Source organism: Piliocolobus tephrosceles, chromosome 15, assembly GCF_002776525.5.
Source record: "Piliocolobus tephrosceles isolate RC106 chromosome 15, ASM277652v3, whole genome shotgun sequence".
In the NCBI taxonomy this organism is placed as follows: domain Eukaryota; kingdom Metazoa; phylum Chordata; class Mammalia; order Primates; family Cercopithecidae; genus Piliocolobus; species Piliocolobus tephrosceles.
In genome coordinates this window covers 9,617,818-9,643,434 of record NC_045448.1, presented here as the reverse complement: position 1 = coordinate 9,643,434, position 25,617 = coordinate 9,617,818, and the positions used below count along the sequence as shown (strand labels likewise).

General features: G+C 42.2%; 1 protein-coding gene across 1 annotated transcript in view; it reads right to left on the bottom strand.

The window, feature by feature from the left end:
* Positions 1–18,026, bottom strand: part of TAF1B (TATA-box binding protein associated factor, RNA polymerase I subunit B) — an 83,245-nt gene extending 65,219 nt beyond the window's left edge. Inside the window, exons 1-6 of the mRNA XM_023199157.3 lie at positions 17,825–18,026; positions 15,725–15,823; positions 11,612–11,699; positions 9,436–9,533; positions 6,032–6,127; positions 302–455 (exon numbers count right to left, since the gene is read on the bottom strand). Of these exons, the coding sequence (XP_023054925.1) occupies positions 302–455; positions 6,032–6,127; positions 9,436–9,533; positions 11,612–11,699; positions 15,725–15,823; positions 17,825–17,842 (553 nt within the window). The 5' untranslated portion in view covers positions 17,843–18,026. The remainder of the gene's footprint in view (positions 1–301; positions 456–6,031; positions 6,128–9,435; positions 9,534–11,611; positions 11,700–15,724; positions 15,824–17,824) is intronic.
* Between the last annotated feature and the right edge of the window lie 7,591 nt (positions 18,027–25,617).

Below are 25,617 nucleotides of genomic sequence, written 5' to 3'. Positions count from 1 at the left end.
TTTCTTTGAAAACTCTGAGCCCACACATACATGATCTCTTTGAACTAGCCTCCTTCTTTCTGGATCCACTTGAACTTTATGTCCCTTTAAAGTCACACACAAAAAACTCACATGGAGACAATGTGCCTTTTAAAAAACTGTGTTAAGATTTCACTTAGTTTGTCTTAGCCATATGATTCAGCAAGTCATTCTTCCTTGCTAGACCAAGTCCCTTTCCTTGGATTATCAGAAGATTAGACTAAATTATTTTTAAGGGGCATACCAGCTTCAAAATTCTAAATGGTTTGGTTCTCATTTTTACCTGATTGTGATGCTTTGCTGATGGGGAAAGGTTTTCGAGTGTGGATGTCAGACTGAGACTCCACTCCACTTTCAAGAAAAGGAGGACAGCTGACATCACTTAGCAGCTCAGGCTCACTAGCCCAGTCTGAATGACTTAGATTATCTTTTAATACCTGTTTGCAAAATAATATAAATAAAATCATTGCATAACAGTTTTAAACAGTTAATTTCTGTGAAATTAAACAACTCCCGACTATCACAAACACCCTAAAAGAAACCACTCCTAGAAAACTGCAACTGTCTGCCAAGTCCCCTTTACTTCTGAAACATGCTCCTGACAGCTCCCAGCAGTACTTCTTGGAGAAGAACCACAGACAAGGATGGGCGAGGAAACCAGCTGCCAGCCCTGCCATCAGGTCTTCTTCTTCCATGAACATCTCTCTTACAGCGCTAATATCTTCAGCACTGAAAACATTGCACATCAGTGACTCCACACACGCTGGCTGGCTTCTTTTTACCAAACCTACCTGGGGAATTTTTGCTTGGTATCTTTGTTAACTCTGGTTCACCCGCCTGAACTATCCCTTTTCTTCCCTCTAACTCATTACTTACTCATCATGCCATCTTTCCAACCCCTCTTCAGTGATTTCTCCTTTCCTTGAACTCCTATAGCACATATGATTTGTAACATGTAATCAACAAGGATATACTACCTTATACTACTGTTTAACTGTTCACACATGTACTGTTGAAATGACAGAGTGTCCCTACAAAGGTCAGCTGGCTGGCTACCTAAATACCTCATTAGCTGACATTACCTAGGCAAACCAATCACAGTCAAAAAGCCATGATTTCAACCTTGCAAGCCAATAAACTTGATCTTATTACAGGAAGATAAGACTCCTGGTAAAGAGGCTCACAAGACAATGAAGAAAAAAAAAAAAACTCAGAATGAAATAAGATGCTTGTGTCCTCTGGCAAGCATATCCCCTCCCCACAGGGAAGCCCCATCAGAAGGAGGCTACACCAGAAAGCTGGCTGATGAGCATGAACACACTGAGAAAACTTCCACAGGTTCCCACAGGTAACCACTGCCAGCAACTCTACCACATATTCTGCCTCTGCCTGATTCTTCTGGACGATTCAAACTCCTGTCTAAACCCAATTTCTCTATTTGCACACTTGATCCCACCTCTCTGTATATTCAAAGATATCTGTTCAAAGATTCACATCAACTCTTTCTCTCCATTGCAAATTTTTCTTCTCTCCTGCATCATTCCTATCACTACACAAATATGCCACCATTTATCCCACTTTTTTAAAGCTCTCCCTTGACCCCAGAAACCATGGAATTTCTTTGTACTTGTTGCAGCAAAATGCCTTGAAAAAGTCCAGATTTGTTGTCTCCAATTTCTCTCCTCTCAGTCTACCTTATATTTCATTCCAATCAAGGTTTTGATCCCACTGCTCCACTAACCACTTTGCAGCCCTCTTCCTTCTTGACCTAGTGACAGCATTTATCACAGCTGGATCACTGTTGTCTTCTTGAAACACTTTGTTCCCTTGGTTTCCAGAGTGCTCATTCTCTCAGCTGTCCTCTTACTTCACATTGTTCCTAAGAATTTTTTTGCCGGTTCCTTTTTATCCCAAACATCTTAACCCTAGAATGACCTAGAGCTAAGTTATTGGTCCTCTCTCTGTCTTCACACCTTGGTGATGTCATCTGGTCTTATGGTTTTAAACACTAGCTACTATCTTCAAATTGTAAAATGTACCCCCCCCACCACATTTTAACATCCTAGAAATTGAGATTTATCTTACAATCACTGGCATGTCACAACTGAATTTGCAGCACTCTTTTCTTTCTTAACAGTATTTAAAATAATGGTGTATCTTACAAACAATGGCATGTTAAGATTTCATGATTATAATATAAACTAACAGCTTCAAAATTTATGTCTCCAGCCCAGACCTCTCTCCCAAACTGCAGACTTTTATATCTAACTGCATATTTGAAATTTCCTCTTGGATGCTGCTATGGTTTGGCTCTGTGTCCCCACCCAAATCTCTTGAATTGTAATCCCCATGTCTGGAGGGAGGGACCTACAGGGAAGTGACTGGATCATGGGGGAAGTGTCCCCCAGGCTGTTTTTGTGATAGTGAGGGAGTTCTCATGAGATCTGATCATTTTAAAAGTGGCAGTTTCCCCTGCACGCTCTCTCTCTCCTGCTGGAAGACATGCCTTGCTTCACCTTTGCTTTCCACCATGATTTTAAAAGTTTCCTGAGGCCCCTGCCATGCAGAACTCTGAGCCCATTAAACCTCTTTTGTTTATAAATTACCCAGTCTCAGGTAGTATCTTTATAGGAGTGTGGAAACAGACTAACACAGGAAATTGGTACCAGGAGTGGAATACCACCATAAAGATACTTGAAAATGTGGAAGCAACTTTGGAACTGGGTAACAAGCAGGGGTTGGAACAGTTTGGAGGGCTCAGAAGAAGACAGGAAGATCAAAGAAGGCTTGAAACTTCCTAGAAACTTGTTGAATGATTGTGATCAAAATGCTGTTAGTGGCCAGGTGTGATGGCTCACGCCTGTAATCTCAGCACTTTGAGAGGTGGAGGTAGGCCTGACCAACATGGTGAAACCCCATCTCTACTAAAAATACAAAAAAGTAGCTGGGCATGGTGGCATGCGTCTGCAGTCCCAGCTACTCAGGAGGCTAAGCCACAAAAATCACTTGAATCCAGGAGGCGGAGGTTGCAGTGAGCCAAGGTGGTGCACTCCAGCCTGGGCAACAAAGCAACACTCCATCTCAAAAAAAAAAAAAAAAAAAAAAAAAAGCTGATAGTGATATGGACAATGAAGTCCAGGCTGAGGTGGTTTCAGATGGAGATGAGGAACTTACTGGGAACTGGAATAAAGGTTACTCTTGCTACACGCTTTAGCAAAGAGACTGGTGGCATTTTGCCCCTGCCCTAGAGATCTGTAGAACTTTGAAGTTGAGAAAAACGATTCCGGGTATCTGGCAGAAAAAATTTCTGAGCAGCAAAGCATTCAAGAGGTGACCTGGCTGATTCTGAAAGCATTGTCATGTGCATTCACAAAGAGAGTATCTGAAACTGGAACTTTTATTTAAAAGGGAAGCAGAGAATAAAAGTTTGGAATATTTGCAGCCGGACCACAAGGTAGAAAAGAAAACCCATTTTCTGGGGAGAAAATTCAAGCTGGCTATAGAAATCTGCATAAGTAATGAGGAGTGAATGTTAACACTCAAGACAACGGGGAAAATGTCTCCAGGACATGTCAGAGATCTTTGAGACAGCCCCTCCCATCACAGGCCCAGAGGCCTAGGAGCGAAAAATGGTTTTGCAGGCCAGGTCCAGGGCATAGCTACTTTGTGTAGCCTCAGGATATAGCACCCTGCATCCCAGCCACTCCAGCTCCAGCCATGGCTAAAAGGCACCAAAGTATAGCTCAGGTCAGGGCTTCAGAGGGTGCAAGCCTCAAGCTTTGGCAGCTTCCATGTGGTGATGGGCCTGTGGGTGCATAGAAGACAAGAGCTGAGGTTTGGGAACCTCTGCCTAGATTACAGAGGATGAAGGGAAATGCCTGGATGTCCAGGCAGAAGACTGCTGCAGAGGCAGGGCCCTTATGGAGAACCTCTTCTAGGACAATGCAGAGGGGAAATGTGGGATTGGAGCCCCAACACAGAGTCCCCACTGGGGCACTGCCTAGTGGAGCTGTGAGAAGAGGGCCACCGTCCTGCAGACCCCAGAATGGTAGATTCACTGACATCTTGCACTATGCGCTTGGAAAGCCACAGACAGTCAACTCTGGTCCATGAAACTCTGGACCACATGGCTCCTGCAGAGTCACAGGAGCAGAGCTGCCCAAGACCTTGTGGGACCACTCCTTGCATCAGCATGCCTGGATGTGAGACATGGAGTCAAAGCTTATTTTGGAGCTTTAAGGTTTAGTGAATGCCCTGCTGGGTTTCAGACTTGTATGGGGCCTGTGGTCCCTTTGTTTTGGCCAACGTATCCCATGGGGATTGGGAACATTTACCCAATGCCTGTAACCTCATTTCATCTTGGAAGTAACTAGCTTGTTTTTGATTTTACAGGCTTATAGGTGGAAAGGACTTGCCTTGTCTCAGATGAGACTTTGGACTTGGACTTTTGAGTTAATGCTGGAATGAGTTAAGACTTTGGTAGACTGTTGGGAAGGCAAGATTGATTTTGCAATGTGAGAAGGACGTGAGATTTGGCAGGGGCCAGTGGTGGAATGATATGATTTGGCTCTGTTTCCAGTCAAATTTCTCATCTCGAATTGTAATCTCCACATGTTTTAGAGGGACCTGGTAAGAGGCGATTGGATCACGGGTGTGGTTTCCCCCATGCTGTTCTCACGATAGTGAGGGAGTTCTCATGCAATCTAATGGTTTTAAAAGTGGTGGTTTCCCTCTGTATGTGCTTTCTCACACACACGCATTCTCTCTCTGTCTCTCTCCCTCTCTCTCTCCTGCTGCCATGTAAGACATGCCTTACTTCCCCTATCCTTGGGCCATGATTACATGTTTTCTAGGGCCTCCCCAACCATGTGGAACTGTGAGTCAATTAAACTTCTTTTGTTTAGAAACTGCCCTGTCTCAGGTAGTATTTTTATAGCAGTGTGAAAATGGACTAACACAGATGCTAACAGCTGTCTCAAACTTAACATGTCTAAAACGGAACCCTTGATCTTCCTGGCCCACTTACCCTTCAGTTGATGGCAACTCCTTCCTTCCAGCTGCTCAGGTCAAAAACCTTAGAGTCATCATTGACTCCTATTCCTCTCTTTCTCCCACACCCCACATTCAATCCATCAGGAAATTCTGTTGGCTCTATCTTCAGACTTTATATAGAATCCTATCACTTAACACCTCCAGTTCTACCTCCTGGTCCCAGCCACCATCACTTCTCATCTACACCAGTGCTTCTCAAACTTCAGTGTACTGTGTATAGGAAGCACCCAGGGACTTCTTAAAATGCATACCTGCATTCAACTGGCCTTGGTAAGACCTGAAATTCTGCATTTCTTACTCTAGATATCCCATGGTTTACTCTCTCACTTTCTTCATCACTTCAGCTCCCTCATCAGCAAGGGCCTCCATGACAACCTTTTATTAAATAGCACCCTTCCCCACTGTCCCCCCTCTCTATATTTGCTTGTTAATTTGCTTCTTCTGCACATTTTCAGTAATTTACCTCACGAAAGATAATACAGCTCAAAAGTAGGGACCAGGATTCAGAAGCAAGCCTCTTATTGTTCTCAAAACAGTTATATCCAAAGCACTAAGGAAATATTTAATGGATACACCTGAGAAAACTATGCTTCTAATTAAAAGTAATTGTTCCCATTTCCTTTCAAAATTGAAGTAGAAATTATCTTACCAATTCATGTATCAGCTTAATATTTTACTTATTGCTTATTTATTCACTAAGATTTTAGCGAGATGCTAGTATTGCTTTACACAAGAATTTACTCAACTCTAGCAAAACCTTTTTTAAAAAAAATCTTAAGTTAACCCCAAAATATTTATATGTCAGTGACCCTGTCCTTCTGGACTGTAACAGAAGCCTCTTAACTGAAAATCCTGTGACAAGCATCATAATCTCAGACACTCAAACTGGTCAGGAACCTATCTTCATCTCTACATCTCAACAGACATGTTTTTTAATCCAGCTTTCAGACTTGTGACTTACTGTAGGTTTCCTTCCAGTGGTATAAACTGGGTTCTTACAATATGCCTGCTTGCTCTTCTGAAGGTAGCGCTTCCAAAAATTATGTAAAACGTCATTCTAAGGAGGAAGGGAAATGAGTTGGGGATGATTCAGGTTATGACAACAAATGTACAGGCACATCTATAGCACAGCTCTCTTGTATTTTACATATTATATATAAATTTCCAGTAAATGTTTTATGTGGTATTCACAATTTGAGAACAAAATCTTTGGTGTCTGTATGTAGCATCTATCAGAACATGAGTTCCACAAAATGCACATTGGGGATTAATATGTTGAACCAGTGGTTCTCAAGCTTAAGTGTGCATCAGAATCACCTTGAGGGCTGGTTAAGTCTTCCATCTACATGTCTTCTTACCTGCTTTTCCTTAAAAATAATTATAATATCATCATAGTATCAGGTACACGAGAAATGCTGAAAAAATCCTTCTTAATTTTAGATTTTAGAGAAAGACATTAAAATAACCTAGTTGAGTCCTTTTCTTTTGCATATTAGTAAATTAAGGATCAGAGTAGGAAAGCAACTGATACATGACTACACTTTTAGTTAGGGGCAAAGTTGTTACCAGGTTTACTAACCAGTCCCAAGTGAAAGTAACACTAAGCAAAAGACTCTTCTGGCCGGGCAGTGGCTCACTACTGTAATCTCCAGACTTTGGGAGGCTGAGGCAGGAGAAACTGCTTGAGCTCAGGAGTTCAAAACCAGCCTGGGCAACGTGGTGAGACCTCATCGCTACAAAAAATCAAAAAGTTAGCTAGGTATGGTGGCACACACCTGTAGTCCCAGCTACTTGGGAGGCTGAGGTGGGAGGATCGCTTGACTCTGGGAGGTTGGGGCTGCAGTGAGCCATGATCAGGTCACTGCACTCCAGTCTGGGCAACAAAGCAAGACCCTGTCTCACAAAGAAAAAAAAAACAAACAAAAAGACTCTTCCATTTATTCATCATCTACTAGGTACCAGGCATCCCTTAGCTCCAACACAATATTGTAAGATAGCTATTAGCTTCATTTTACCGTTGAAGAAAATGAGTAACTTGTCCAAGATTACCCAGCCGGTAAGTAGAAAAACTATCAATAGGATGTGGAGTCAGTTCTGATTCTGGAGCCTGTGTACATGGCATAATGCCACTCAACTGATGAGGTCTAAACAGTTATGCTCATTGGCTAATTTCAGAAAAATTGTTTTCAGAATTAACCCCTAATGAGGTTGAGCATAAAGTTACATAGGAATAAACCCTGCTACAGGTATACAGTGTAAGTATATAAAATTGTTTCTAAACATGTATACATAGAATGACTACGTAAGCAGAAACCAGATCACAAACCCCCACTATCAGCTATCATACCTAATGCAAACACTATTATGGGTAAGCCTCTGTTGCTTCATGCTTCTGAATTTTTAATACTTAACACCTTTCAGGGTAGGCCCAGCATCCATTTAGGCCATGCATTGGAAATGTAGTTGCTCTGTTTGGGCTTGCCCCAGCCACCAGTTTGAACAGCAAAGGCTCCTCTACAAATCTTTCCTTGGTGACTGCAGCCCACGTTGATCTTTATCTGTTCTCTTTCTGCCTTTAATATCACTTATGAGGGCCGGGTGCAGTGGCTCACGCCTGTAATCCTAGCACTTTGAGAGACCGAGGTAGGTGGATTGCCTGAGCTCAGGAGTTTGAGCCCAGCCTGCGCAACATGGTGAAACCCCATCTCTACTAAAATATAAAAAATTAGCTAGGTGTAGCAGTGTGTGCCTGTAGTCCCAGCTACTCGGGAGGCTGAGACAGGAGAATTGCTTGAACACAGGAGGTGGAGGTTGCAGTTAGCCAAGATTGCGCCACTGCACTCCAGCCTGGGCAACAAGAGCGAGACTACCTCTCTTAAAAAAAAAAAAAAAAAAAAAAAATTCACTTATGAGTATATCACCATATAAATTCATGTCTATTCATTTCACATACACCTAAATCCCTCTCTTCAACTAGGCTGGACCTCTCAACAATTGGTTTCCAATGAAGCAAGGGAACAACTTGTTGCTAAATAACTGGCTTTTTTTTTTTTTTGAGACGGAGTCTCGCTCTGTTGCCCAGGCTGGAGTGCAGTGGCCGGATCTCAGCTCACTGCAAGCTCTGCCTCCTGGGTTTACGCCATTCTCCTGCCTCAGCCTCCCGAGTAGCTGGGACTACAAGCGCCCGCCACCTCACCCGGCTAGTTTTGTGTATTTTTTTTTTTTTTTTTTGAGGCGGAGTCTTGCTCTGTCGCCCGGACTGGAGTGCAGTGGCCGGATCTCAGCTCACTGCAAGCTCTGCCTCCCGGGTTCACGCCATTCTCCTGCCTCAGCCTCCCGAGTAGCTGGGACTACAGGGGCCCGCCACCTCGCCCAGCTAGTTTTTTTTGTATTTTTAGTAGAGACGGGGTTTCACCGTGTTAGCCAGGATGGTCTCGATCTCCTGACCTCGTGATCCACCCGTCTCCGCCTCCCAAAGTGCTGGGATTACAGGCTTGAGCCACCGCGCCCGGCCTTGTGTATTTTTTTAGAGACGGGGTTTCACCGTGTTCGCCAGGATGGTCTCGATCTCCTGACCTCGTGATCTGCCCGTCTCGGCCTCCCAAAGTGCTGGGATTACAGGCTTGAGCCACCGCGCCCAGCCATAACTAGCTTTTTAAAGGATTCTTTAAATGGCTTTTACTAGATGAACAAATGTGAAATTCAAATAATTGCAGAAATACTACGTTGCTCCAGGAAGGCAGGAAAGTCAAAGTGTGGTCCCCGGACCGGAAGCATCGGTGTCCCATAAGAACTTGTTAGAAATGCACATTCTTGGGCCCTACTCAGACATACTAACTCAGAAATTCAGGGATTAGGGTCCAGTGATTGGTGTTTTATCAAGCCCTCCAGATGATTCTGATGCATGCTCAGGTGAACGACTGGTTGAGCATATCACTGTCCAAAGTGCATTCTGTGGAACTCAAGTCCTGAAAGATGTTATGTACATACACCAAATGACTCTGTTCTCAAATTGTGAATACCACACAGGACATTCCCTGGAAATTAAACAAGCACATTAACACATAAACGGTACTAATAAACTCCCAAAGTTATTTGAGTTTTACTTTGTTTAACCTGTTGTTTCTGAAGTATCTGAAGACTAAAACCTTTAAATTTTTCTTTTGGATGTATTACTTATTTACATCCTGTAGAATACACTTCCAGAACTGCTAACCTACTAAAAGGTTAAAGCAAAAACATCAGAAAAATTATTCTTCCAGTAGCCCTAGTGTTATTACTGATTTCTCCTTAGTTCCACTCTAAGTCTTACTGTTCTTTAAACAACAATATGTAAAGCTAACATCTAGTCACAAATGTACTCACCTTTAACTCTGGGCCTATTCCAAGGTTCTTTAAGGCTTCTGCTTGTTGACAAAGAATGTTCTGGAAACCTTCACACACATACCAATCCCAGCCTTTTTCTAAATGACAAATAGCATGTTTTAGCATTTACATTCCTAATTTACAAACTTTAATGCTATACTACAGTTACAATTTGTGTTTTACACATTGCGACTTGAATTTTTCTTTTTCTTTTTTTAAATTAACCCAGAACTTAGCAGCTTAGCAATTCGTTTTTGTACCACTGAAGAGGGTTTCCATTCTTATATTCTTGTTTCCAACCTGGCAAATGTGTATACAAATGCTGAAACTAAATGTTTTGTATAATTTCAGATTTCAAATGTTTTCCATTATCTGTATTTTTCTGAAAATACTAACCTAAGAGGCAGAAAAATGAATAGTCACCACATTAAAAAAAAAAGTGAAACAAGTTTTAAAAATGTCTGTTTTCCCGAATGATGCCCAGCAGAATCCTAAATGACGAACGATGCCCAGCGGAATCCTAAATGAAAGTACTAAGTTACTGCTTCCACCGCTTTTCTGTTTCAACTCACAAGGGAATGGTGAACTTCTAGTGAATGAACGGACGAATGTCAAGATCTCGTGATACAGGAGTACAGAAAAGGGCAGTAAGAACATTCAAAGAAAATAAACTGCTCAATGGCATTCTGCTTTTCCTGAAATGGTTCTAGGTTATAGGGAGAAAATGAAAGCTAATACTGATCTCAACCTAGGTGCCAAGCGTGTGCTGGGTATTTTAAGTGGGTTATTTTCTTGAATACTCAAAACTACCCTAAGAGACTGTGAAGAAATCTGCCACCACAATAGACAGAGCTACGTGTTTAATGACAACTATGAGCTGAAGGAAAAGTCTATGAAGACCCTTACGTTTTGCCCCTCACCATTGGACAAATACTGTAATTCTTCCAAAAGCTTGTTATCAGTACTTTTTACACAGAGCTTGAGGTCGGTTACTGACTTCAAGATCTCTTCTCTGCAGAATGCCAGAGGACTTCAACTCTTCTCCCTCACCTAAATGTCACAAAGTCTCCCCACCTCTGCTGACTAACCCAATTCCTTCCCAGAAAGGGTCTCAAGTTGTAAGAGTAAAACAGAAAACCCAGTAATTTTGAATGGTCCATAAGCTGAGGAAGTTTAAACTCTTCAAGCTATATGCATATACTCCCTCTTCTTCTTGCATACTGTTCTTAGAAACTGACAAAGTTGTATTTTAAATTTTGAGTCTGTGTTCCTATTTTCCATAATAGATGGCATTTTATTCTCATTTTACAAATGAAGAAACTAAGGGTGACGAGGTTGACTATAAGACACTTAACACCTAATATAAAGCACCTGAAGTTCCTTAAGAACTGCATGTTTAAACTACACATTTTAACTATTTAAGTAGGTCAAGGCAAAATTAATCAGGTTTTACTCCAATAAAATTTAGCAAAAGTTAATCAGGTTTTAGCCTAATAAAAAGTCACTACTAAAGGCTAAACAGAAACATGAGATAGCATTTAGGCATTCACTGTTATTCATCTAAGAATGTTAACGTATTTCATATATTTCATAAACGCACACACACAAATAAATACACACTTTAAAAAAAAATATGTGTGATATCCTTAAAGCTATCTCATGTAGAAGAGTCCCCATTATCATTACCCTGGTTTCAAACTTGGGGATTTGTTCCTCGGTACTTAGTCAAAAATAAAAACCATCAGTTAGACTTTTACCTAAGATCCTTCTCAATAATGGTTAATTATATGTACTCACTGGATTAATGAAAGACTTTACCTTTGAAAGCACACTCATGCTGAGGCCATTTTAAGGGAAAATAATTTTCCCAATTTTAAAAGGATGTGTTCAAAATTCAATACGAGAAATGGATTTCTAGAAGTTGAATATTATATTTAACTCGACTAACCTAACAATTCCATGGTTGAATTATTTCAGAAAGTAAGCATTTTTTCCATAAAAGTACAGGAAATCATAGTCACCACAATGAATAACAAACATAGGCCAGAAGAACATATGCCAGTAGATAAAATCTGGCATTTTCTCTAGAATCTACTTAAAATTCCATTCCATGTTCTCAACATGAAGGTGAAGATGTGAATAAAGAATGTTAAGCATATGTGAAGAAAGAACTTACCAGAGTTGTTTTTTTTTTTAAGCCCCCGGTTGAGGGCTTTTATTAGGGTATTAGGAATAAGATCAGTGTTTATAACTTCCTGAGATCTCTGCAGAAACAGAAAAAGACCATTACAAAGATAGTTTTACATCCCCCCAAGCATATTTCCAAGTATTTTCTGGAAAGTATAATGAACCAAATTGTGAGTGCCAGGAAGAAGGATGGTAAAATCTTGGAAAAATTATAAACATTTAACATTCTAGTTAATGTTGATGTTGTTTTTTCATTCAAAATTTCTCAGTAACTAAAACAGTGCCTGGAATACAGCAACCATAAAGTGTTTGTTAAATGAATAAACTTTTATTTTAAATCACTTTTTAACTTTTACAAACCAAGTCAAACCAAAAGTTAAATTTACTCACTTTTTTCTCCACGCAAAATACATTTTGGTATTAAAACAGTTGATGTATTTATTGTAAGTGGTAATGCCTAAACTACAGACAGATTACTTTTGGCCTACTTTTCCATGTCTTTGAATAATACTCTAAAACTGCTTTCATTTCTGAAATTATAAAAGTATGTATTACCTTTTATTTTTAATCAAACTTACAGAATTTTAGAATGACTAAAATGGTTAGTATAATTCATACCAGAGTCTTCAATCCTAACTGCTCTCAAGGGCAAGTATCAAAGATTCTGACTCTCTCACAACGAAAAATAAAGTGTTGAGTCTTTTTTTTAAAATGAGGCCACACTTTATTCCGTAAAGTAGAATAAATGTTCCCATTATTGAGTTTTTTTTTTTGTTTTTTTTTTTTTTGAGAGGGAATTTCGCTCTTGTCGCCCAGGCTAGAGTGCAATGGCACTATCTCAGCTCACCGCAACCTCTGCCTCCCAGGTTCAAGCAACTCTCCTGCCTCAGCCTCCCGAGTAGCTGGGATTACAGGCATGCGCCACCACGCCCGGCTCATTTTGTATTTTTAGTAGAGACGGGGTTTCTCCATGTTGGTCAGGCTGGTCAAACTCCCGACCTCAGGTGATCCACCCACTTTGGTCTCCCAAAGTGCTGGGCTTATAGGAGTCAGCCACCGCGCCCAGCCCCCATTATTGAGTCTTAAGGCCAGAAGAAAGGTGAGGATTTTTAACCAACAGAGGACATTACTGCTTTTCTAAATTTAGAGATTTGGAATGAAATTTATCTTTACCTCTCCATAAGAATAAAAGACATGTCTCTACCAACAGGAGTTCTGAAATGTAACCTCTCTAATCACAGAAACCATATTCAAAGCAATTTTGGTATACTGGGTTGGCCACACTGAGAACGTAAGACACGTCAAAATAAATACAAAAGCCATTATCTAGCAAAGACAATAAAACTTACAAAGGGTAGCCAGGAAAAAAAGACTTAAAATCTGCACTAGACAAAACGTGGTAAAAAACGTGAAAAAGTAAAACATCCAAAACTAGAGCTATAGTTAATTAAATTACCGAATGGCTATTACAGAATATTTACAGTCTATAAAAAATGTCTGCAAATGTTTAGATTATAGTTTTCCAAATTGTTATGGCAACAGATTGAACAGTACTCACACATCCCTTTTTCCATTTCATACACAGGAAAAAAGAGACAAATGTAGAGATTACTGGTGATTTTAGCTTTCATCTTCATAATTTCCAAATTTTCTATAGTAAACATGTATTGCTCTTATAATCATAAAAATCTATTAAACTCACACAAGTCTAGCCTACACCTTTTTAAATATCCGTGAAACTCTTGCAAAAATATCTATTGTCTAAATTGAACAGATTTATGACCTTACATTTTTTTTTTCCTGGATAAAATATATCAGGATAACATTTTGGTTCCTTCATCACGGAAGTCCTTTCCCAGATTGCAGAGCGTGTCTGGAAGTTGACAGTTACATGCTGAGGAAGAGGGGGCAGTAAAAGGGGCAGAAAAATAAGGCAAGCTGCACCATGACTTCCATTCTTCACCGCTGTAACTGTCTCACTCGTCATTCCCCGCCCACTGTATTTCAGCACCACCATCACCACACTGCTCAGCTCCAGGGAGCCCCAACCACATCATATTCTCACAGTCCACGTGAAGAACATGCTTGGATCACCACAAAGCCGAGAATAACTACTGAAGTTGTGCAACGCATTTAAGCCTGTTGTCTGAAAGGAAGGCACTGAGCTAGGTTCTCGGTCTTTATAAAGATCTTGTCCATCTTCATGAACTCTACATTCTTGACAAATTACTCCACAGGAGTTGACAGTCTTTCAAATGTGGAGCTAGGTAGTGGTATTAGGATCTTTCAAACTAAAAAATGACTGCAGCAGATTTGATCAAACAGAATCAAACAGAAACTATCAAAACCAGAAATAGAAAAGCAATTAGTTAATGTAGTTCAACTCCTATAAAAATAGCATGTGGACTTCATCTACTAACGGCAAATACTCCATTAGACACAACCTTTCTTCACTGCGTTTACACCCGCACTATAGTACAAAAGCAACAGTGAGTAAAACTGCTAGCTCCTTACTACACACTGAGGGTGAGGACCAAAGTGCACATCTGTCAGGTGCACAATCTGACATACACAGACACACACACAAAACATATCTCCATGAAACCATCACTATAATCAAGATAATAAATATCTCCATCACCCCAACAATTTCATCAAGTGAGCATGTATCTTTTTAATATTCTGTATGACTAAACAGGAAGCAGAGATAAGCATTCCAGCTGCAGACTCAAGAACACTGTCTCAAGGAAAAGCACTTGCGTGACAGACTTGCAAGCTCAATTCACCAGTTTTTTCAACGGAAAATTTTTTTCCTTTTACTCGTTTCATATATTTTGTCCAGGTTTTTCGTGGTTTAGGGGACAAAGGTAAGCCTGGTCTCTGTTACTCCATCTCAGCCAGAAGCAGAAGTCTACACAGTTACTTTTATTGTCTCAAATTTGCCTTTCTTAAGCCTGTATGGTGAAGGTAACATTTGTTCCTTCCTGGCTCTGTAGACTTTGAGGAAATCCTTTTCCACAGAGGAGAGTCCTGGCACATCTAGCCTGTCCAGTAGCAGACTCTCTATACCTTTATTATTGTGGTGATGCTGGCCTGCGGGTGTGTTCACCACAATAGGACCTAGCCCTCACAGTGTGAAGGCAGCCTCGTTGACCAAGGTTACACAGGACAGTATGACAATCTCTACTTCAACAGGCAGGTGTGACGGGTAAAATGAACACTGAAGTCAGAAGACTCACATTCAAGTCCTGGAACCTGGGTAACTTCGGCAAACTCACTCTACTTGTGAGCCCTATCAATAGGCTCTCACATTGGTGATGAGGAGGAAATGAGATAATGGATCCAAAAACACTTTGTAATGTGTAAGGTACTATACAAAGATAAAAGAATAATGAGGTGTAGTTCCAATATTCCCAACAGTCCTCAGCTTTTTTTTTTTTTTTAGATGCAGTCTTGCTCTGCTGCCCAGGCTGGAGTACAGTGGCGTGATCTCATCTCACTGCAACCTCTGCCTCCTGGGTTCAAGCAATTCTCCTGCCTCAGCCTCCCGAGTAGCTGGGACTACAGGCGCATGCTACCATGCCCGACTAATTTTTGTATTTTTGGTAGAGACAGGGTTTCCCCATGTTGGCCAGGCTGGTCTCGAACTCCTGACCTCAGGTGATCCACCTGCCTCAGCCTCCCAAAGTGCTGGGATTATAGGCATAAGCCACCGCGCCCAGCTCAGTCCTCAAGTTTTCTAACATTCCATCTTCCAAACCTCTAAGCCACCACGACACATTAAAAAAATGTAAATAAGTACTAATAAAAAGAAATGCATCATCTTCTAAGTATAATTTTAATTATTTCCCTCAACCATATACTCTGAATAAGAAATCATTTATAAATGTGGCCCAACATAATTTCAAAAACTCATCCTCAATCTAATTCACAAATCCCTTAACCTATGTGTAAGTACCCAAGACTACTCACATCCTTGGAACGTTGGCATTGCATGAGTGACAAAAACTAACCAAATTCTTTGGGACTTAGACTACATATTAGGCTGAAATGGTAATTTTTAAAACATTAAGCAAACTCATAAATGGTATTTGTTACTTACCTCTGTAACATTGTGGCAAGAAGTGCAATAATATTTGCCTTCATCAGTAAGGCCCCATGAGACAGCAGCACACTGACTGCAGCGTTCTTTAAACTCTTCCTATGGGAGAAGAGGACAGAAAAGGTGTTCCCATCAAGCCACATTCAATACATCATACCTAAACCATGCAGTTCTACTTAGTGTGTTCCTTGCAACTTTATAAATAAAAAATCCTACACAATAGAAAATATATGAGAGAGATTATCTGCAAACAAGGAGAGGAGCGGTATGAAATCGAATTAAACTGCTGGAGAAAATTTATTGAAATATGCAGTGTGAGAGGAAAAATAAAGAAAAGGAAGTAGTAGGGGTAAACTCGAACCAAAGATGAGTAAACAAAGCTCCTTGAAAATGCTGTGAGAAAGATGACAAACAAGTATAGAGAAGACTTTTTATTTTTATTTATTTTATTTTATTTATTTATTTTTTTTGAGACGGAGTCTCGCTCTGCCACCCAGGCTGGAGTGCAGTGGCCAGATCTTAGCTCACTGCAAGCTCCGCCTCCCGGGTTTATGCCATTCTCCTGCCTCAGCCTCCCGAGTAGCTGGGACTACAGGCGCCCACCACCTCGCCCGGCTAGTTTTTCCTATGTTTTAGTAGAGACGGTGTTTCACCGTGTGAGCCAGGATGGTCTCGATCTCCTGACCTCGTGATCCGCCCGCCTCGGCCTCCCAAAGTGCTGAGATTACAGGCTTGAGCCACCGCGCCCGGCCCCAGAAGACTTTTTAAAAATGCAAATACCATTTGGAACTCCTCCAGGACACTAAAAGCGCAGACCACAGAGGAACTAGATTTGTACTGGTTTCAAGTTTCGATTTATTCACTCGGGAGCATAAAGAGTATCAACTCTGGGTGTACTAGGCTTTTTACTAAGTGCTGGGGATTCAATGGTGAGCAGAACAGACCAGACATGGTCCCTAGTCTGGGTATACACTAGCTAATGGTGAGTTACAATTCTTAATTTCATCAGCCTAGCATTTACAGAAGTTAGCCAACCATCATTCAATAAACATTTTTTAAGCCCCTATTATAAGGCCGTACTGCTTCCGTATATACAGGCCTAATTCTCTGATTCCCAACCCTTTGGAGTTTGACTTGTTGTTAGCGTTGATCTAATTATCAAGTACCATTTACTACCATCAAAGTGTGTGCCATTTGACCGGGTGTGGGGGCTCACCCCTGTAATCCCAGCACTTTGCAAAGGCTGAGGCAGGAAGATCGCCTGAGCCCAGGAGTTCAATACCAGCGAGACAACATAGCTAGACCCTGCCCCTACAAAAAAAAAAAAAAAAAAAAAAAAAAATTCGCCGGGCATGGTGGCGCACATCTGTAGTACTAGCTAATTGGAAGGCTGAGGCGGGAGGATCTCTCGAGCCCAACAAGTCGAGGCTGCAGTGAGCTGTGATCGTGATGTGCCACTGCACTCCAGCCTGGAGGACAAAGTGAGACCTTGTCTCAAAAACAAACAACAAAAATGTGTCATTTTACGTATCACCTAAAACAAAATAAATACATGCCAAATTAATTTTGGCAACTTGGTAAAGTGTTCAATGACCCCGTACTAACACTACGACGAATGACAGCTGGACAATTTGGGGAGTTCCCAAACCCGAATTCAGAATCCCTGCAGGGGACAGTGGCGAGGATTCCCGGAGAGACCGACAGGGGTTACCCGGGGGCATCTCAGGTTCCAAACCCTGCTCCCCCTTCACCCACCCCAGCATTAAAGGGAACTTGTGGGTGGTCCAGTCTCGAGGATGAGCCCTGTGGGTGGCCACCCCACAAAACCCACAACTTCATCCTTAAACACACCCATAACGACAAATCCCACACCCTCCCTTGCCCACAACCTCGCCGAGCCAGAAACTCCAGCCCCTTTATCAACGCCGCGCGCGCATGCGGCCGGCCAGCGCCCAGTCGTCACCCCGCCCCGCAGCCCTCCGCCCCGCCTTCCTCCAGCCGGTGGCCGCCCCAACTCGGGGCGTTCTCCGCCGCTCCTCCTCAGCTTCTCTCCCCTCCGGCCCCGGCAGTCGGGGCCCGCCAGGCGCACCGCCTCCTTACCGCCTCCTCGAGGTCCATCGCGGCGCCGCGGAAGCTTCCACAGCCGGGACCCGTTACCCGGGTAGCGAGCGCAGCTTCCGGGAGAGGCGGGAGAAGCCCTTCGGCCGGAAACGCGAGATCCGCGCAGAGGGTTCCGTGCGCCTGCGCGTCAGGGAACCGACGCGCCCGGGGGCGAGGCTCCGCAAAGCCCGCAGCCCCCTCGCTGACTATCTTCGTTTCCTACTCTTGAAAACCAAAACCAACCAATAAGAAAGTGGGCGACGCCTACTGCTGAGTGATTCGATCAAGCTCAGTTCCGACGGTCATTCATTCCAAGACCGACTTGCTCGTCTGGCTGCAGGGGCCGCGCAAGGCAGAGCTCGCGAGCGCGGTTTCTGTCCTCCGTGGGCTCCGCCCTCCGTGGGTTCTGCCCTCCGGGTCTCGTCCCTCGCTGGCTTTTTTAAGGGGAAGCCTCGGGGCTTGGAGGAAAGCTCACGGGCTGTGAGTTAGACCTAGGTTTCTAATCATGGCTCTCCTCCTTACTTGTGCCTCAGTTTCCTTCTCTGTAAGAATTAGATGTTATCTGTGAGCCCCTTATAATTGAGTCACCGCCAGGCGTGGTGGTTTCACGCCTCTAATCCTGGGGAGGCTGAGCTGGGAGGATTGCTTGAGGCCAGGAGTTGTAGACCTGCGGGGCAACAAAGCGAGACCCCTTCTCTAAATAAGTAAATAGCTGAATAAATAAATGTATGAGTGAATATAATTGAGTCTCAGATAGTAACTGCTCAATAAATTTAGCTCTTATTGTTTCTTCATTTAACACATTCATTCCTTTTTATTTATTAAACAGGAACTGGTTTGGATCCTGGGGATTCAGCAGTAAACAAAAGTCCTTGCCTTCATGGAGATTCCATTCTGATGGGAAGAGACAAAAATAAATAAGGAAAATACGTGGTATGTTAAATGGTGGTGAGTGCCAAGGAGAAAAAGAGGAGAGTGGTTTCAGTCTGAAATGGGATGTTCAAGAAAGAGCTTTTGATATAATCATATATCTCAAGAAATTAGAAAAAAGGTTAAACAAAACTAATGGGATGAAGGAAATGTTTAAAAAAGAGAAAGCAAACTTCGCTAGAGAGGCTTCACAGAGGCTGTGGTGGCTGGTGCCTGTAATCCCATCACTTTGGGAGGTGAAGGCTGGAGGACTGCTGGAGGGCAGGAGTTGGAGACCAGCCTGCCCAACATATTGAGTCCTCATCTCTATAGGCTGGAGTTCAATGGCACAAACTCAGCTCACTGCAACCTCCATCTCCCAGGTTCAAGCAATTCTCCTTCCTGCCTCAGCATCCCAAGTAGCTGGGATTATAGGCATGTGCCACCATGCCCGGCTAATTTTTGTATTTTTAGTAGAGATGGGGTTTCACCATGTTGTCCAGGCTGATATCAAACTCCTCACCTCAAGTGATCTGCCTGCCTCGGTCTTCCAAAGTGCTAGGATTACAGGCGTGAGCTACCGCGCCCAGCCTAAAAGATATTTTTTAAGAAAAGAGTCTCGACAAACTAACATTAGCTCTTTGAAAAGACTAATACATTCGATAAACTCTGGAAAGATTGATCGAAAAGAAAAGAAGAGCCCAGCTTGGTGGTGCACACCTGCAGTCCTAGCTACTTGGGAGGATGAGATGGGAGGTTTGCTTGAGCCCAGGAGCTCAAGGCTGCAGTGAGCTATAATCGGGCCACTGTGCTCCAGTCTGAGCAATGGAGCAAAGAAAATCAAAATAAACTGATACCAGTAGCATCACTAACCAATATGTAGGGGCATCACTACAAATACCACAGACATTAAAAAGATCGTTAAGGGGATATTCTGAACAACTCTAGGCCAATAAATGTGAAAATTCAACCAATTTTTTTTTTTTTTAAAACAGAGTCTCGCTCATTTGCCCAGGCTGGAGTGCAGTGGCACAGTCTCAGCTCACTGCAACCTCTGCTTCCCAGATTCAAGCAGTTCTCCTGCCTCAGCCTCCTGAATAGCTGGGACTACAGGCACCTGCCACCATGCCTGGCTAATTTTTGTATTTTTAGTAGAGATGGAGTTTCACCATACTGGCCAGGCTGATCTCGAACTCCTGACCTTGTGATCTGCCCACCTCGGCCTCCCAAAGTACTGGCAGGCATAAGCCACCGTGCCTGGCCAAATTCTACCAAATTTTTAAGAAATAGGCCAGTCATAGTGGCTCGCGCCTGTAATCTAGCACTTTAGGAGGCTGAGGCAGGAGAACATTTGAGGCCAGGAGTTTGAGACCAACCTGACCAACATGACAAAACCTTGTCTGTATTAAAAATACAAAAATTATCCGGGTGTGGTGTTGCACGCCTGTAATCCCAGCTACTTGGGAGGCTGAGGCACAAGAATTGCTTGAACCTGGGAGGCGGATGTTGCAGTGGGCCGAGATCGTGCAATTGCACTCCAGCCTGGTTGACAGAGTGAGACTCTGTCTCAATAATAATAATAATTTTAAAAAGAAAGAAATAACACCCATCTTATACAGATGCTTCCAAATAATGAAAAAAGAAGAGCATTTACCAACACATTTTAGGAGATAAGCATGACCTTGACACCAAATCCTGACAAGGATATTTCAAGAAAAGTCAAAATTAAAGATCAATTCCTCTTATAAACATACATGCAAAAGTTCCAAACAAAACATCAGTAAATTGAATGTACATCCTGTTGTATTCAGCAGTATATAAATAGGATAATAAATCACAGCCAAGTTAGGTTTATTCTAGGCATGCAAGGTTAGTTTAACATCAAGCCTGTAATAGCGTTTTGGGAGGCCAAGGTGGACAGAACACTTAAGCCCAGGAGTTCGAGATCAGCCTGGGCAATATAATGAGACCTGATTTCTGCAAAAAATTAAAAAATTAGCTGGGTGTGGTGGCACAGTCCTATAGTCTCAGGTACTAGGGAGACTGAGGTGGGAGGATTGGTTGAGGCTACAGTGAGCTGTGGTCATGCCACTGCATTCCAGCCTAGGTGACAAAGCAAGACCTTTTCTCAAAATTAAAAAATGTTAAAAGAAAAAGTAGAGAAAAAATAATAAAGATTTAAAAAATAAATAAAAGAGAAAAAATAAATCATACAGTAATCTAGGCTGGAGTGCAGTGGCGAGATCTTGGCTCATTGCAACCTCCGCTCCCGGATTCACGCCATTCTCCTGCCTCAGCTTCCCGAGTAGCTGGGAAGGCGCCCACCACCATGCCTGGCTAACTTTTTTTGTATTTTTAGTAGAGACGGGGTTTCACCGTGTTAGCCAGGATGGTCTCGATTTCCTGACCTCGTGATCTGCCCGCCTCGGCCTCCCAAAGTGCTGGGATTACAGGTGTGAGCCACCGCGTCTGGCTGTATGCTCTCTTAGTTATTTTTAAATACACAAGTAAATTATTATTGACTATAGTCACCCTGTTGTGCTAGCAAATACTAGGTCTTATTCATTCTTTCTATTACTTTTGTATTCATTAACCATCCCCACCTCCCTCTTCACCATTCCCTGCCCCTGACCAACTACCCAGCCCAGCCGCTGATAACCAATCTTCTACTCTCTATCTCCATAAAGTGAATTGTTTTGATTTTTAGATCCCACAAGTAAGTGAGAACACGTGACGTTTGTCTTTCTGTGCCTGGCTTACTTCACTTAACATAATGACTTCCAGTTCCATTCATGTTATTACAAATGACAGGATTTCACTCTTTTGCATGGCTGAATAGTACTCCATTGTGAATATGTACCACACTTTCTTTATCCATTCATCTGGTGACGGACACTTAGGTGACTTCTAAACGTTGGCTATTGTAAACAGTGCTGCAATAAACATGGGAGTGTAGGTATCTCTTCAATATATTGATTTCCTTTCCTTTGAGTATATACCCAGCAGTGGGCTTGCTGGCTCATATGGTAACTCTATTTTTAGTTTTTTGAGGAACCTCCAAACTGTTCTCCCTAATGCTTGTACTAATTTGCATCCCCACCAACAGTGTTTGAGGGTTCTGTTTTCTCTATATCCTCACCAGTGTTTGTTATTGCCTGTCTTTTGGATATAAACTATTTTAACTGGGATGAGATTGTAGGGTTTTGTTGTTGTTGTTGTTTGTTTGTTTGTTTTGAAACAGAGTCTTGCTCTTGCCCAGGCTGGAGTGCAGTGGCGCAATCTCAGCTCACTCCAACCTCCGCCTCCCAGGTTCAAGCGATTCTCATGCCTCAGCCTCCCGAGTAGCTGGGACTATAGGCACGTGCTACCACACCCAGCTAATTTTTATGTTTTTTTAGTAGAGACAGGGTTTCACCATGTTGGCCAGGATGGTCTCCATCTCTTGACCTCGTGATTCACCTGCCTCGGCCTACCAAAGTGCTGAGATTACAGGCGTCAGCCACCACGCCCAGCCGAGATTGTAGTTTTGATTTTCATTTCTCTGATGATCGATGATGTTGAGTACCTTTTCATATACCTGTTTGCCATTTGTATGTTTTCTTTTGAGAAATGTCTATTAAAATATTTTGCTGATTTATTTATTGGATTATTAGAGTTTTTTTCCTGTAGACTTCTTTGAGCTCCTTATATATTCTGGCTAACAATCACTTGTCAGATGGATAGCTAGCAAATATTTCCTCCCATTCTGCGGGTTGTCTCTTCACTTTGTTGATTGTTTCCTCTGCTGTGCAGAAGCTTTTTAATTTGATGTGATCCGATTTGTCCATTTTTGCTTTGGTTGCCTGTGCTTGTGGGGTATTAATCAAGAAATTTTTGCCCAGACCAATGTCCTGGAGAATTTCCCCAATGTTTTCTTTTAGTAGTTTCATAGTTTGAGGTCTTAGATTTAAGTCTTTAATCCATTTCAATTTGTTTTTTGTATGTGGTGAGATATAAGGGTCTAGTTTTGTTATTTTGCTTATGGATATTTCATTTTCCCAGCACCATTTATTGAAGAGACTATTTTCCTCAGTGTATGTTCTGGGCCCCTTTGTCAAAAATTAGTTTACTGTAAGTGTGTGGATTTGTTTCTGTGTTCTCTATTCTGCTCTGTTGGGCTATGTGTCTGTTTTTATGCTAATAGCATACTATTTTGATTACTATAGCTCTGTAGTATAATTTGAAGTCAGTTAATGTGATACCTCCAGGTTTGTTCTTTTTACGTAGGATAGCTTTGGCATTCTGGGTCTTTTGTGGTTCCATATAAATATTAGGGCAGTTATTTGCATTTCTGTGAAGAATGTCATCGGCATTTTGATAGGGATTGCATTGAATCTGTAGATTGCTTTGGGTAGTATGGACATTTTAACAATATTGATTATTCCAATCCATGAACATAGAATATCTCTCCATTTTTTGGCATCCTCTTCAATTCCTTTCATCAGTGTTTTGTAGTTTACCTTATAGAGATCTTTTACTTCTTTGGTTAATTCCTAGGTATTTAATTTTCTTTGGCTATTGTAAATGGGATTAGTTTTTTGATTTCTTTTTCAGATTGTTAACTGTTCACACCAATTATTTCTGAAAACCAATAAATGACTTACAGTATTAGGCTGATTCGATGCATGCTCTGTGTTATATTAATATCATTTTGTAAGCAGTTTTTTTTTTTTTTTGAGACGGAGTCTCACTCTGTCACCCATGCTAGAGTGCAGTGGCACAATCTCAGCTTGCCGCAACCTCTGCCTCCTGAGTTCCAATGATTCTTCTGCCTCAGCCTCCCAAGTAGCTGGGATTACAGGTTTGTGCCACCATGCCCAGTTAATTGTTATATTTTTAGTAGAGATGGGGTTTCCCCATGTTGGCCAGGCTGGCCTTGAACTCCCGACCTCAAGTGATCCTCCCGCCTCGGCCTCCCACGGTGCTGGGATTACAGGTGTGAGCCACCATACCCAGCCAGCAGTTTTACTATATAGATAAATATAGTTTGGTTCATTTGGAAAATAGAAGATAATATATTTAAAATTTTTGATTTATACAGAAACTTATATATGACTATGCATTCCTCTACCAGTTGTTAAATATGGGTATTTTGAATATTCTGTCTGGGACCATGGTTAGGTATTTTGATCTAATTCTAAGTCAGTGGAGAAGTCATTGAAGGATTTTGAACAGAGGAATGATGCAGTCTGATTTACGCCTTGAAGTCTTACTCAGGCTGACTATAAAGGATAAGGGCACAACGGAGATGCCTAACTGGGAGGCTGTACCAGGAATCCAGCCTAAAGATGTATGTGGTACCTGGTGTAGGGCACTAGAGAAGGGCAATGAGAAACAGGTGTGTTTTGAAGGTGGAGCCAACAATGGACTGGATGTAGTTGTGAGCAAAAGAGAGGAATCAAGGATGCCATATTGTAGTGAGTGGAGGAGACCACGAGATGATTGTGAGCAGATGTTGGGGTGAAAACTCAAGATCTGGGAAAAAATTTGACATGTCTATTGGAAATACAAGAGAAAATATTGAGGAGGAAGTCAACACATGAGTTTGGAATTCCAAGGAGATGATCTGGCTGGAGATATGAATTTGGAAGTCATCAGTGTCTACGGGGGCTATAAAGCCATGGACGAAGTGAAGACACCTAGGAAATGAGGGTAGATGGCAGGTGGGAGAGGAGAGCCCAGGGCTAAGTCACAGGACACCATAGCATTAGAAGTCAGGGACAGCAGAAGCATCCAGCAAAGATGATGGAGAAAGAGGAGAACCAGAGGAGTGTGGTGACTGTAAGCCACATGAAGCAAGTTTCAAGAAGAAAGAAATGTCAAATGCTATTAAGAGTTTGAGTGAGTTCAGCATAGGACTTAGCAAGATACACAGCATTGACACGGTGATTTCAGGAAAGTGATAAGGATGAAAGTTTAATTGGAGCAGGTTTAAGGCAGAATGGGAGGAGGGAAAGGGGACACAAGTGGTGACAACTCCCTGAAATGGGGAGCAGAGACTTGGGCAAGAGCTGAAAGGAGTTGAAGGGTATATGAACGACTGCAGCATTTTGTATGCTAATGGAAATCAAGCGTGGGTTACATAGGAGAGAGGCAGAATTACAGGAATGAGGCCTTGAGTGGTAAGAGGGACAGATCTGGCTCTGATGAGACCACCCCAGGGGCTGCATTATTTTTATGTGACCAGGTCACAGGAATTCAAGGAATGTGGCCACAACTCAACTAGGCTGCTGCCCTGATATTCAGGGTGTGGCCACATTGGAACTGGTCCCACTGCCTCCTCCTCACCCCCTGATACTGCCAACATCCCAGGGCTTAGAACTCAGAACAAGTCAGCCAAAAGTTTAGCTAAAGAGGTGTGGCAATCGCTAAATACTACCTTGAGGCAACAGAGGAGGGTCTCTGGACTCAAGAGAGTAGATTTAAGTCCTGGCCCTGCTACTTCCCTGCTAGCTATATGGCCTGGATGAATCACTTCAATGAGTCTCAGTTTTCTCATCTGCAATCTGGGAGTGATAACTTTATCAGACCACCTTATGGGGCTTGAAGGCACGAATGGGATGATGGATATACAAGGACTTTGTCAAAACTTTGCACACGGAAAAGTGAGGTATGAATACCATAAATTGTCATTAAGCTTATTTTACCATATCGTCCCCCATTCATCCCACAGCTTTGTGGAGGAGGCATTTCTGAAGACAAATTCCTGTGCCACTCCATTGTGGGCTGAATTTTCACTAGACTTTAAGTTTTTGAAAGCTAAAGAGCATCTCTTGGCTCATTGCAAGGGCCTCACAATTTCCTCACTGACATAAGTGTGTATCACATCAAGATCATCAGTCAAA